We start from the raw sequence: 15,782 nt of genomic DNA, 5'->3' as shown, positions 1-15,782 counted from the left end.
AACATATCCTCAAGCCTAAAGCCACAATACCGTTGAGCAGTCAGAATCTTATGTGTGATGTTTGTTTAAAAATAATATTTTAGGTTAAAGAAATTATATGAATGCCCACTTTCAAGTTTAACTAATTAGAAAATAATACAAATATTAACACATTTAATGTGTAAATGTAAGTGTTACACAGCTATCCACAAATAGATGGTTTGTAAATTAGTTAATGTGGGTCAGAAGTCAACATATCATTTTATGTATACTGCCTGGCTGATATAATAGAAGTGACAGCAAAGTGAGGTAACTTTTAAATAATATATTTAAAGTCTTATATTTTAAAGCTACAGAAAACATGAATTTCCATTTCTGTGCTTACAGAGTCCATAATGAGGTTGATAGACTATTGTTAAATGTGTTTCAAAGCAAGATTAAAAATAAAAAGATCTCTTTATTTTCAAGGGATATCATTTGTCCACAAACATCACATTATCCTTAAAATTTTAAAGCAAAATACCAATATAAATAATCTTCTGACTTATTTGAAGTAATCATCAATAATATTTTCCACATGAGTGTTTCCTAAGCTCTACTTTTAACTCGTAAGCCTCTGCAACAGTGATACAAACATTATTGAAAATTTATCAATTTTTATTTAATCATAAATATAATCATATAATAAATTAATATGTGGAAATCAATGATTTTAAGAAAAATTGGGAAATGAATGAATTAATTGCTTTTTTGAGTTAGAGAACATTTAGTGATTCAGTTTAAGAGAAATTTTCTTCATCTTCCCTGAAGTCCTCCGGCTGGACATTCAAATAAGTTATCATTTAATATTTTTAACTTTGAAATTTTAGTTTCTAGCCTTTTAGAAATTGGTCATTACTTGCAAGGAAGAGCTTGTCATATTTTTTTTAAATTTCTAAATACAAAGGTTAATTTTGAAAAACATTTGTGTCTCCATTGTTACTATTACTAGTTGTTAGTATTATTACTATAAAACCAACATTTTAAAAATGTATTTTATATACAGACATTGTGTCATGCACTGTTAACATATACTAAATCATTTAACCCTCACAAAAAAATGTATGATATTATTGTACCTATTTTTACCATTGGGGAAACTGAGGCTTACAGAAGTGAAGTAATTTGCTTAACCTTTTCTATGAAGATTTACACATTTTGTAAGTAGGGAATGAGTAACATATTCCCATATTTATTTTAATATTCCATCAATTGATTATAAATTGAAACAGGTATTGATGACTGAAATTTGATAGCTTAAATACAATCAGTCTATGGGGGGTTAGGCATAATTATTTGACAGTGACTATACATTTTTATAACCAGATTTTTAAGAAAAATTTTAAAAATTGTACATATTTATGGGGTACCATGTGATGTTTTTATACATGAATATATTTTGTGGTGTTCAAATCTGGGTAAACATATTTATCTTCTCTAACATTTCTCATTTCATGTGCTACAATGACATTCTTCATGTATTTTCTTTTCTTTTCTTTTCTCTTCTTTTCTTTTTTTGCTTTTGGTACTGGGGATTAAACTCATGACCTTGCTCTTGCGAAGCAGGTGGCAGCACCACTGAGCTAAATCCCCAGCCCTCTTTATGTATTTTCTGATGGAATGGATTCTGTTAGAAAGACGTATGTTAGGGGTAAGGGGTCAACTATACCCTGGGATAAAAAGCTAATTCAGAATAAACAATTTGATAGGTGTAGCACTTACTTGCTAGCTAGAATCTGACAGTAGGAACATTCTGGAAGCTCTGCTCTGGAGAAAATAGTTATGTATAGCAGGACCTGAGAATAACAGTCATGCCCTAAGCAAAAGCTCAACTTCCAAAGTCATCACTATATAATATAATCTACTTCTAAGAGCAGGCATAAAATGAGGAATAGTAATTTGGAGTTAATCGTTCAACCTATCTTTCTAGTGCATTCATTGTATTTGTGAAATGTCAAGGTTAAGTCAGATAGGAATAGAAATTTTTTTTTTTTGGTACTGGGGATTGAACTCAGGACCTTGCGCTTGCCAGTTGGGTGCAGAACCACTGAGCTAAATCCCCAGCCCAGGAATAGAAATTCTTTAAAAAGATACTTTATTGCTTTGGAAAAATTATTCAGAGGATATGTCTACAATTTTGGGCAGTTTCTATCTGTATCTATTCTATTGCGATCTTGTGAAATCTAATTATTGTTTTAATTTTAATTTCTGTTATTTTCAATGTGATTGTGCACTTAGAGTCATACATGTATTTTTTAAGATGATCTTGTGAAGTAGCTGTTTTTTATTCTGTTAAATGAAAGATTACTTGTTTTATATTGATTTATTGATGTCCTTGTACATTTTCAGTACTGATTATATGTATTACAATTATCTTTCCCCACTCTGTGGGCTGTTTTCTTACTGTCTTTATGGTATCTTTGGATAACTGGAAATATTAATTTTAATATAGCCACTTTATAAACTTTCCATTATGAATTGTACATGTTAATTGAACTAGGGCCAGAAAGTATATTCTATATAACTCCAATCCTTTTAAATTTGTTAATCTTGCTTTATGGTCATTATAAAATCAGTTTTTATAGATGTATTGTGCATGCCTGAAAAAAATGTGCATGTTTTGTAGCAGGGTCTAGTTTTCCATCTCTATTATGCCAAATTTGTTTACTGTATTTTTCAAAACTGCCGTATCTTTAGTATTTTTTTATTTTATGAGAGTTTTGTTAACTTTACCACTGTTATTATACTATATGTATATTTTCTTGTAGTTTTCTCAATTTTTGCTTCATACATTATGAAGCCATGATGCTAGGAGCATAATACTGAAAATTGTTATAACTTACAGATAAACTAATATTTTATTGCTACGGGGTGTTTCTCTATATTTCTAATTGTTTTCTGCAAGAGAGTTAGTTAAAATTAACTATTTACCACTTATTGGCCACATCTGTCTGTCTGTCTGTCTATCTATATCTATCTATATGATATTTTGTACAATTTCTGTATAAAATATTTCAAATGAACTCTATTAGCAGTGTGCCATTTCTTCTCTCAGCTCACCAAGAGGAGACAGGTAAAAGATATGTATAGTATAGTTTTAAAAGTATTGGGTTCAATATGGTATGCTGTGGTAGCTGAAGAGGAAAGATTTAGTTGACAAGGAAAGAACTGAAAGGAGGTGGCATTTGAGCTAGTTTTGAAAATTAGTATAAGCTGTGCAAGAAAAGGGGAGTAGTAGTGGTATTCCAGGGAGAAACTTGTAGGATTATGTGGCTCAGCTACTGAGCATATTAGAAAGACTGGGGAAGGCCAGGGATTTAGTTCAATGGTGCCGCCTGCCTCACAAGCACAAGGTCCTGAGTTCAATCCCCAGTACTGAAAAAAAAAAAAAAAAAAAAGAAAACGAAAGACTAGGGAGACAGGTAGGAGTTCTACAGGAATGAAGATGTTTCTCGTTGTTTGCCATTTCAAAGAATTTTGAAATGTTAGCTCTTATACATAAAGACTACAACAAAGAACTTTGGGCGTTAGTCTTTGTCCATATTCCATACTAACTCTTTAGGACAAATACCTTGAAGCAGAATTACTGCAGTAGGGACACCTGCATTTTTATGCACATAATAGGCATCTAATTCAAGATCACAGAAGGCTTTTAGAAATCAATTAGAATGGAGCCAAGTGTTGAAGGAAGATTAAGAGTCAGGAAGAATGAAGGTGAAGAATGTAAAAGACAAAGGGCTCTCATATGGGCAGAAAGGGTTGAGAGACTGGTCAGTAACCAGTACGGTCTAACTGAGTTCGAGATGTGAGGAATCATGTGGATGGAGTGGGCTCAAGTATAAAGTAGGCTTATCTTGATTCTTTCAAAGAGGTTTAGTTAATAAAATTGTAAGAAGTCCTTTTCCTGTTGTCTTACCTTTGAAGTCCAAAGAATCCATTTGTACCATGTACCCCGAGTCATTATAAATGGTTATCTTTTCTATGCCAAGCATATTTTTTTCCATCTCCCCAGGTGATTTTAGCATCTGAAACCTATGCTGTTTTCCCTCCATTAGCCAACATCATGCTGAGTAGTATTGACTTTGCTTTACTTTTCTCCTGTATTCCCGTGTATCCATGAGGCCTAGAATGGTACTTATTAAGTTCAAGGCCCAGATTCACCACTTAATAGCTATGTAATTCCTGACAAGTTACTTAACCTCTCCTTGTGTCGGTTTCCTCCTGAGAACCTCTACAATAGCCATCAAAGGCCTGTGAGAACTAAGTGAAATCATGCCTGTGAAAACATCTGGAATATCTTTGCAGCAAAATGACAGTAACTTCCCTTGGCATTATGAATACATAAATTCCTCAAGGTTTTATGTGCTTCTTGCTATAGTGTGGAGCAGGTTTACCTAGGCAAACCAAGGACAAACTGCCTTAGCCTGAGCATCTTCTCTGAAGAGGTGGCTGTTCTCACACAGGGGCAAATTCATCTTTCTTTGATTGCCAGGTTTGAGAATATATTTTATCTCAGTATCTCAGTCTTTAAAGCTTTTCATTCACTAGCCTTTATAAATACAAGAAGCACTGCATTTTCATGTTAGAATAGCATATATTTCTTCTTTTTCCCTTGCCTTGTTTTTTACCTAGTCCTTATCCTCTTCTTTTCCCTTCCCCCAAGTTGACAAAAAATATCTCAAACTCTGGTCACTTCAGATACCAAAAATCATGGCAAGGTGATTAATTTTGCCCAGACTTTCTGGGAAAACTCCGCATGTGCTGCCATTCTGGGTTGCATAATTGACTTAATCTCTGATTTTAGAGAAATGCTGAACTCTTTTTGTAGGAGTCTGCATACATTTCTTTAGGGCAAAAACTGTCCTACTTTTTTTCACTCTGGTATCTCTTTAGTACTAGGCCATTTTTCCTCAAGACTTTCAACTACCCTCCGTGAAATAAATGAAATCACAGTTGCAAAACGGCTTACTGGACAGACTTATAACTGCAAGATAAGAGCTGCACCATACACATTTGCTTAACATTCTCCTCCTTGCCCACTTCCCTTCTTCTTGCTCTATAACATCTTTGTTTGGGCTAAGAGGATACCTTAGTCACTCAGCTGAGGGTTGGCATTACCAGCAGCATACCTTAGTGTCATATTGGAAACACACAGCCTGTGGATTCTAATCCTTGCTCCATATTGGCCCACTATAACTTTAGGCAGATTTCCTTGCCTCTCATGAGTTTTGCTTTCAACAATTCTTTCAAAAGAATGGCTATGAAGGCTGGACTGTAAAGACAGAATGCAGCAGGCTCAAACTCACCTGGAGCCTTTTGGCTAACCAGGTATATATGAAATGCCAATGGGAGGGAATGGTTTATATTGCCTGAAAAAATACCACCAACCAAAAGAACAAGTAGATAATTTTAAGTTCACCAGTTATTTCAAACATATTTGACAACCTCATTGTTGGTTATGTTCTCAGGAAATTTCTGAACTAGAACATCTCACTTGATAGCAGATAGCTTTTGGGAATCTGATTGATCCATTGTATAGTTTGGGGACTGCCTTTCTACCAGTTATTTCTTAAACAACTAACTCTTTGTAATATTTTCTGTATTCTTAGAAGTATTTTCAAAAAAAATCACCTTCCTAGGTCCATATTGACTAACACATTTTAGCATATTTCCCGAACAGTTCTTGTACTGTAAAAGTGACCAATCACCTCTGTTTATATCAGTAGAATAAGATTAGAAGCAATTTTCTATCTGCTCAGTATCATCTCCTTATGCCTTGTCTTCACATTATAAAAGAATTTGTATAAAGTAATTTCTTGTTTAATAAAAAACCACAAACATACCATTGTTTAAATAGACTTTGTTACTTAGTAGTTGGATACATTTAGATAAGTCACTTAAATTCTAAGCCTCTTTATGGATGAATATTTAAAATTGGGAGAGAAATATACTTCTCAGTTTTACGGTGAGAATTAAATGTTAAAATGTATCTAAAGGCATTTGTGCATCACTTAGACATAGACAATGTATCAGCCAGGTTCTACTGTAATAATAGCAAGTAATAAATCATTTTTGAATCTCAGTAGTTTGTGAAAACAAATATTTGTATTAGACTTGGTTAGACTTTGCTCTAGCTCGTGTGTTCTTTAAGATCTGTTCTGTGTCTCTTCATCCAGGCACTAGCAGCTTTCATGCCAGAGATCATTGTGAGGTCCTGGTAAAGCTTACCAAGTCTCTTAAAAGATCAAGTCTCTTAAAATACCTGAGAACTGGTATTACAAACACTCCCACACAAATTTATTTATTTATTTAAAAAATTAATTTTATTCGTACATTTAAGGTATACAATATAATGATATTCATCATTGGAAATTTGCACCCCCACATAATCCATCTCGGTTCTTATTTTTCCCCCTTCCCCCGCCCTCCCTTCAACCCCTCCACCCCTCGCTATCTACAAAGACTTTGTTTCCATTTTTTTCCCTTTCTCACATTAATTAGCCAAAACAATTCATGTGATCAGGACAAATGTTAGTAGACCAGGAAAGTATATGACCTAATGAATAAAGAACAGAGAATATTTGTTGAATAATAATCCAGTCTCCTTTGGAGAAGTTTACTGAATCTCATTTGCCCCCACTCTTATTCCACCTATATGGCTGTTGTTGACCCTTCTCTGTGTAGTTTGCTCGGTAGCATCCATTTTGCATTCTCTCCTTACTTTCAAATTACTTTGTATGATATTCTTTTCTTTGTAAACAGGTACTTTAGAAAATCCCTTAGAAAAAGAACAAAAGCTTGTGATTCTCCTTAGAGCCTCAGAAGGAATCTTTTGTGATCATTTCAATGGAATTCGTATTGACCCAGGAACAATTGGTAAGAGTACAAAATACTTTTATTAAAAATCAAATAAGTTGTGTGTGTGTGTGTGTGTGTGTGTGTGTAGAGAGAGAGAGAGAGAGAGAGATCATTCATAGAACATCTGTTAAATTCCAGGCACTCTTCTGGATAACTTATATTTATTATTTCACTTGTTCTCTTGTGAGCACTGTCCATTTTACAAATGTCAAAACTAAGACGCAGATATAACCAGAAGCCAGAAAGCCACACAGCTCTGAAGCGTCAAAACTTATATTTATATGCAGATGTGGCAAACACCAAAGTCTAAACTAAGGATGTATATTATCAACTATAAATATTATGTGATTATTGAGGCATTTTATACTGATAGATCTATAGGTTTATAGAACTCATTTAGTGTTGATAGTTTTTCCATTCCACATTGCCATCTTATTTTTAGAACTGGCCTATAGAAGAGCACAGAAATTGATGTTAGCCTTGAATAGCCGTGATATAAGAGCTCCAAAACTACTCGGTTTCAAGAGATAAGAGAATGTTCATCAGAGTTCAAGTACTGTCTCACTGGCTCTGTGTAGGCATTGACAATTTTAAAAGGGAAATGGGATAACTCTTCATGTGAAACAGCTCCCTTTTCTGTGGTGATACACATCTGTAATTACAGCACTCAGGATGTGTATACAGGAGAACAGAGAGTTCAAAGCTAACCTGGGCTATACAGTGAGTCCAAAGCCAATGTGGACTATGCAGCAAGACGGTGTCTCAGAGGGCTGGGCAAGGGTGAAAAATAAGAGCCAAGAGAGACTATGTAAAGCTGCAAATTTCCAATGATGAATGTCATTATATTGTATATCTAAAATGTACCAATGATTAGAATGAATAATTGATAATGTAAAATAGGAAGAAAAGGTCCAAAGGGGTAGGGGTAATGGGAGGGGCAGAGGAAAGGAAAGAAGGGAAAGGAAAAATGCTGAGAAATGGAAAAAATGGAAATAAAGTCTTTGTAAATAGGGAAGGGTGGAGGGGGTGAAGGGAGGGCTAGGAATGGGGAAAAAATAAGAACCAAGATGCATTATGTAAAGGTACAATTCCCAATGAGAAATGTAATTGTGTTGTATACCTACAATGTACCGATAAAAGAATTTAATTAAAAAAAAAGAATTAATTTACCAGTTTGTATGTGGTATCTGAAAAAAGCATATATTCATTAAATAGGACTGTTTTCATTTAATCCTCACAATAAGTTTGATATTCCTGAAGTATTAACCAGTTTAACCAGTGATGGGGGAGCGGGTAATAGAAAATTTTAACATAATAAAGTTACCCATCTAGAAAAAAAAAAAAAGAAAAAAAGAAAAAAAAAAAGTTCAGTTTTCAAAATTGGATTCTTTTTAGTTTTTTCTTTCCCTCACTTATAACATTTTAAATGAGCCATTTCACTTTACTGTCTTATATTTTTAGATACTATATTGTCATATGGCTTAAATAAATTACTGTCACCATGCAGGATACTGATTTTTTTTTTTTTTTTTTTGGTACCGGGGCTCGAACTCGGGTCCTTGCGCTTGCGCAACAGGTGGCGAAACCACTGAGCTAAATCCCCGGCCGGATACTGATTTTAAATGGTTCTCCATTAGATGCAATGTTGTGTTGGCTTTTTTCAAGTGAGTCACTTTATGTTGTAGCACAAGAGAAAAGACCATTCTATCAGAGGTTTCTGAGCATTGTGAGATATAAATATTAGGACAGTATGACATTTGCTAACTTAGTTCCCAAACATCTATTATCGCCCTACTTTGATAGCGCTTTGCAATTTCCAAAGAGGCTTTCATGTATGCTATTTATTTTATCTTTCCAACAAGAGGACATTGAACAATTTTTGTTTTTTTCTCAATCAATAAACTAGAAGAATTATAATAAGAGCATTTGATTTCTCTCTGTTCTATGGAGTAACCATATTGGATCAAACTTTTTGTTTGGAGTGAACATGGGTACGTGTCCTGATGTCTGACTCCAAACTCTTGGTTAAACTAATGTTTTGAAATTTTTTTCTGATACTAAATTTAAATAAATAATGAAATATTTGCTTTACTGCATGTTTAAATTTTTATGATATCCTAATAAATTGACAAATTTTAATTCTTTTCAATCCTTTATAATCTCATTGAAACAACTAAGAAATGGTTATCATTTTGCAGTAAACCTCTGAAGTTTGGAAATGATCAAGAAATGTTTTTTTTTGTCAATTGAATTTTCTGGATAAATCAAACTTAAAGACATGAACTGATTTTTGTTATAAATGTTGTTGTTGAAAATCTCTGTAAATTATTTCAGGATCTTTCTTTGACCAGCTTATGTCACTTATGATGAGAAAAGATTTTTTATGATATGATTACTTGTGAATTATATTGATAAAAGTATATGAAAGATTGGCCCCGAAATATGTGCTGAAAGTGGGTTTTTTAAATATTCATTAATCCCTTTTTTAGTTTTGTCTTCTGTTTTATTTCTGGATTGGAATATGAAATAAATTACAGATATTGTTATAAACAATTGACTAGGTTCTAATTAATAGAGATTTTATTATTTTGGATCATACTGGATGAAAAGCCAAGGTATATTATTTGTATTTTGCTGGTGTTTACTTCTTTTATTCATGTAAATTTCTGAATATTGTGAAATTTTTATTTTTTGGATTACTGATTTGCAACAAAGTAGGGTGCACTAACCCAGGAATATCCAAACAATCCACTGGAATACAGGAGGAAAATACTGAAACTTCTAGTTTAATGTATATATTATATAATTTTATATTATATTTTATAAATTTATTTCCCTAATCTAATAAATATTACCTAAAGTGATCTGAATAAATATACATATGTTGAAAGTACATAATTATAATTATCTTAGTACTGATTGGGTTCATAGACACTTCTACAGCACTTCTAGGCCACTATAATATCAGAAATTATGCTTAATATGGTTGAAAATAGCAATAAAACATGCAAGAAGAAAAAACCTAAAGGAATAAAACTAGGCTGTGTCAAGCATGTCCCTGGTATAACTTTCATTTGTGAGTCTAAAATAGGTTTGATTTTGAAACAAAGCCCTAAAGATTTCTTCCTTAATATCTACAAAAGGATAAAATATCAAATCTAACTACTGAAAATGAAGCTAATTGCACCAAAAACCCATTTTCAGGAAGTCGAATTGGCCTTCTTCCTTTGAGAATCAAGTGTATGATATAAAATATCAAAACCAGTTAATTTTCAACAAGATTGCAAATAGTTTTAAGTCACTTAATAGTGGAAAAGAATGCCCCCTTGAATTTAAGTAACCATTAGAGTGGTGTGCTTCCCAGACTTTAGGCTATTATGATGTGGTGTGGTATTCGTTTCTCTTTGAGAGTATATGCTTTGAGAGAATACATGCCGTAAACATGTGAGATATATTTAATCTACTGGAAAACAGAGCACTTAAATATTATTTTTTCTCATAAAATGGACATATTTATATACAGATTCTATATTATGTATTTTGCACAACCACCTCCAAAGTGAGTTTTATTTACATGGATATAATGATTATTTTATGTATTTATTTTTCCATTAGGTTTATTGGTACATTTTAGGTATACAATATAGTTACATTCATCACTGGGATCTTGTACCTTTACATGATGTATCTTGGTTCTTATTTTTCCCCATTCCCCTGACCTCCCTTTGCCCCCCCACCCTTCCCTATTTATAAAGACTTTGTTTCCATTTTTTTCCCTTTCTTATAGAAGGGAAAAGAAAAAAATATGATGATTTTGGAAGATTTTCCTATCCATCTGTTGCTTGTCTTATTTTCAGGGGTTTATGGGAAATTTCAGCTTCACAGTGCTTATCCTAAGAAATCCTGGACACATCTTGGTGCTAATATTGCCCCAGGAAATGAGAGGTAAGAAATGAATCTTCACTTTTTGGTTTAGTTTGTTTCTGGTTGACATTAGTTATCATATGAAATTTAACTTTAAACATTTTAATTCAAGGTTGAGTAAGTAAAGAATAATGGGATACCAAGGATTTAAACATTCTTTTTTTTCTTCCTTATCTCATATTTATTTCTTTCCCTTTTTTCCTTTCCCTTACCCCTCCTACTTCCCCTTCCCCTTTAGACCTTTTCTTCCTATCTCACATTATCTGTTATACATTTTGATCCTTATTTACACTTTCAGTTTCTCACATCAGAGAAACTATTCGGTATTTACATGTAAGTGTCCTTTTATTTCACTTAAGAGTATGGCCTCAATGTGCATATAATGTCTCTAGTTTCTCATTCTTTATGACTATTACTCCATTTTATAAAGAAAAACCGCATCTTCTTTATCCAGTCTCCAGTTGATGGGCAGCTGGGCCGTTTCCAAGTTTTAGCTATTACAAACTATGCTACTGTAAACATGAGTGTGCATATATTGCTGTGGTATGATTCTTTTAATTCTTTTGGGAAGATACCCAGCAGGGAAATAGCTGGGTCAAATACACTCCACGTAGTCATCAGGAACAAAAAGCTGCTTATAGGTAATTGTTCTTTCTAAGAACAGGCTACAGTAGTTACACTAGGGAAATAGTGAAAACTCTAACTCTTAACACCAAACTTGGGAGAAGTTATATGTAATTTAAACATCAAATAATGATTATGGTGTCACATTAGCCTCATAGTACAAAAAAAAAGTGAAAAAAGATAAAAAGAAAAACAGAGGTACATAAAAGTTTTCTAGCCTTAAAATTCTCATCTATACCAATAATAGATAATAATAAAACATCTATAAATATTCAAGGAAAAAAGATAATAACCATAGAACTGGACACCTAGCTAAGATGCCATTCACATGTGAAAGCAAACCAGAAATCTTTTGCTTTGGAAGAACTGACAAAAATACAAAAAAGGAATGTTATGATAAAGGGACCAAACAAATTTTAAAATTCAAAAGCAATATAAAATATTGATGGTAAGCATTAAAATAATTTAAACATAATGCTATAAATATGACACAGTAAAATCCTTAAAACAAGACAAATTCTAATAATTGTTTTTATAAAGACACAATTCAGTGTAAAATTTGATAAGTTATTCTGTTAGTTCGGCTTCTGTTTATATGAAACATATAGCCTAGCCACAGGTCGTGTGTGTGTGTGTGTGTGTGTGTGTGTGTGTGTGTGTATGTGTGTCTGCCAGGCAAGTTTGAAACCAGAAGGTTGGGCAGATAGGTTGCAAAATCCTGAGCAGGAGCTGATGCTGCAGTCTTGAGGCAGAATTTCATCTTCCTCAGGGAAATCTCAGGTTTGCTTCAAGGTCTTCTAGCTGATTGATGAGGGCCCACTCACATTATTAAGGGTAATCCCCCTTACTGAAAATCAACTCATTGTGTAGACCACATTTATGAAATACTTCCACAGTAATACTTAGATAAAAGCTTTCTTGAATAATTGGATATTATAGCCTAACAATGTCGACACGTAAATTAGCCATCACATTCAGAATTCTCGGATAAAAATCTGAGACTATAGTCATGGGAAGGAAACTGGAGATAGCACATAAAGAGTGACATAGGGAATTAATACAAGTTAATTCTAATATAATTTAAAATAGGAAATATACCTTCAAATCATCAGTGGATTCAGAAAAAAGAAAAAAAAGACATCATAGATAGGAAAATAGGAAAAGTGAAGAAAATGAAATAAGAGAGCAAAACAACAAAAAGGTTATAAAAAGAAAACAAGAAGGAATAAAACTGCCAGTTATGGAAATAAATATTTAAAATTACTCCATAAAATAAAATTGATATAAAAATTGAAATGTAATATAATTTTTTTAACTAGGGGAAAATGTAAAATCAGTCCTTAAAAATGTAAAGTAAATACTACATAAAATAAATAATTTAAATTTAAGAACAAAAATGGAAGAGCCTCAAAATTACTAACCAAAAAGATAAAAATTTTAAAAACTGTCAAACAGGTCAGGAAGGACAATTAGGAAAACTTATTGTATAGGGCCAATAAAAGCAAAATTATAAAACACTATTCAGAGACATAAAAAGAGATGAATAAATGGTGATGCATTATATAAACTGAAAGTTCAGTATTTAAAGATGTAATATCCAATACAAATTTAATTATAAGCCAAGTATATACATTAGCATCTAGTCATCAAGTCTAAGTTGTTTGGAACAATAAACACTTGGAGGTAGCCAAACATTAGCAGTAGTTTCTTTTAGAAATATATACTGTATCTTTAATATGAGTAAAGTAGTGGAATGTTGGCAGGAAAACTGAAGAGAATATCTAGAAATAAACCCGAGCATGTTCTACTATATTAGAATTTGAAAAAATAAAAACCAAGAGAGAATATGTAAAGGTGCAAATTTCCAATGATGAATGTCACTATATTGTATACCTAAAATGTACCAATGATTAGAATGAATAATCTATAATGCAAAATAGGAAGAAAAGGTCCAAAGGGGTAGGGGTAGTGGGAGGGGCAGGGGAAAGGAAAGAAGGGAAAGGAAAAAATGATGAGAAATGGAAAAAATGGAAATAAAGCTTTTGTAAATAGGGAAGGGTGGAGGGGGTGAAGGGAGGGCTAGGAATGGGGAAAAAATAAGAACCAAGATGCATTATGTAAAGGTACAATTCCCAATGAGAAATGTAATTGTGTTGTATACCTACAATGTACCAATAAAAGAATTTAATACAAAAGAAGAATTTTAATAAATTAACATTTCAGTTTAGTTGTAAACATGCTGAAATATTTGATAAATATTTTGAAAATATATAAAATTAGATTTTCATTTTATGTGTTACACTAAATCAAATTATAGATAGATTAAAACTTAAATGTAAGATGGGTGTGGTGATGAACACCTGTAATTCCAGCAGTCAGGAGGCTGAGGCAGGAGAATTGCCTTGATTTCCAGGCCAGCTTGAACTACATAGTCAGACCCTGTCTGAACACCCTTATCCCCCAAAATTAAAAAAGAAAAGTCAAATGTGAAAATACCATAAGTGTATTTGAAGAAAATATAGGTAAATATGTGAAAAATTAGGGAAGACTTTTGGTCATAACAAGCAAGACAAAACACTAAGAAATCATAACATTAAGAAGTGATAGGACTTTCATGAAAAAAACCACTGAAGAAAATAGGTATAGAAGTACCTTATTTCAACCTGATGAAAACCATTCATGTTAAACCTACTGCCAAAATCATATTACATGGGAAAAATCTGAAAGCATTCGCTCTAGAGTTGGGAATGAGACAAGAATGGCTATTATCACCACTTCTGTTCAATATAGTCCTCGAAACAACAGCCAGAGCAATCAGGCAAGAGAAAGAAATAAAAGGGATACATATAGGAAAGGAAGAAGTCAAATGATCATTATTTCCATTATGTATAGAAGACCTGAAAAAATTCATCAAAAGACTTGTAGAATTAATAATGAAATTCAGTAATGTAGCAGGATACAAAATTAATAGAGTTCTTGTACACTAGTAATGAACCCACTGAGAAAGAAATTAGAGAAAAAAATGCCATTTACAGTAGCACCGAGAAAAGTTAAATACTTATGAATAAATCTAACTAAGGGAGTGAAAGACCTCTACAGTGAAAACTGCAGTACTCTGAGAATGGAAATTGAGGAGGACATCAAAAAATGGAAAGATATCCCCTGTTCCTGGGTAGGTAAAACCAATATAGTAAAACTGTCCATACTGCTAAAATTTATGTATAGATGTAGCTCAATATCAATCAAAATTTCAACAGTATTCTTCACAGAACTGGAGAAAACAATCCTAAAACTCATATTGACCCAAGAAACCCAGAGTAGCAAAAACAATCCTGGGTAAAAATGGCAAAGCAGGAGGAAGCACCATCCTGGACCTGAAGTTATATTACAAAGCTACTGAGATAAAAACAGCATGGTACTGGCACAAAAATAGATATGAGGACCAACAAAATAGAACAGAGGATACAGAAACAACCTTGAGTACATTCAGCTACTTAATCTTTGACAAATTGGCCAAAAAGATACAGTGGAGGACAGATAGCCTGTTTAATAAATGGTGCTGGGAAAACTGGCAACCACATGCAGAAGATTGACTCTAGATCCATATCTTTTCACCATATACTAAACTAAAATCAAAATGGATCAGAAAACTAATGTTAAAACAAACATTTAATCTGCCAGAAGACAAGATAGGTAAAACTGTTGACATAACAGGCATAGGCAAGGACTTTCTGAACAGAACCCCAGTTGCACAGAAAAAAGTTCTGAGTATCAACAAATAAGATCATAGCAAATTAAAAGAAACAACTGAGTGAAAAGACCACCTACAGATAGGGAAAATTTTTTTGCCAACAACTCTTTGGATAAAGGCCTAATTAATATAATAATATATATAATATAATTATATAACATGTAATTATACAATTTTATGTATTATTAGGCCTTTATATAATACATAAAATATAATAATATAATATACAATATATTATACAATATATAATAATATATATTATAATTATTGCATATCATTATATTATATTATATATATAATATATTTTAAAAGTTAGACCCCTCAATATAAAAGACCTAATCCAAAAAAGGACAAGTTAAATGAATAGATACTTCACAGAAGAAAAAGTACAAATGGCCAATAAATAGATGAAGAAATGTTCAACATCACTGGTCAATAGAGAAATGTAAATTAAAACACTGAGATACCATCTTTCTCTAGAAAGTATGGCCATCATCAAGAAATTAAATTACAACAAATTCTAGAGAGGCTGTAGAAAAAAGGGAAACTTTCTATCTGTTGATGGGAATGTAAACTAGTCCACCACTATGGAAATCAATATGGAGAT

General features: G+C 32.6%; 1 protein-coding gene across 15 annotated transcripts in view; it reads left to right on the top strand.

Moving 5' to 3' along the window:
• The window catches only part of Pkhd1 (PKHD1 ciliary IPT domain containing fibrocystin/polyductin), a 513,180-nt gene that overhangs the window by 322,387 nt on the left and 175,011 nt on the right, over positions 1-15,782 (top strand). For all 15 annotated transcript variants that reach the window (XR_015441583.1, XM_087188170.1, XM_087188168.1 and 12 more), the window contains 2 exons: positions 6,781-6,894; positions 10,734-10,821. Coding sequence is in view for 14 of the 15 variants with exons in the window: in XM_087188170.1 (XP_087044296.1) it covers positions 6,781-6,894; positions 10,734-10,821 (202 nt within the window). In the remaining variant the exon portion in view is untranslated. The remainder of the gene's footprint in view (positions 1-6,780; positions 6,895-10,733; positions 10,822-15,782) is intronic.

Source organism: Heterocephalus glaber, unplaced genomic scaffold (assembly GCF_053883595.1).
Source record: "Heterocephalus glaber isolate CG9 unplaced genomic scaffold, H.glaber_assembly_v1.0 deba00001523, whole genome shotgun sequence".
NCBI lineage: Eukaryota > Metazoa > Chordata > Mammalia > Rodentia > Bathyergidae > Heterocephalus > Heterocephalus glaber.
Note: the sequence above shows the minus strand (reverse complement) of the source record. Positions and strands in the feature narration are given on the sequence as shown.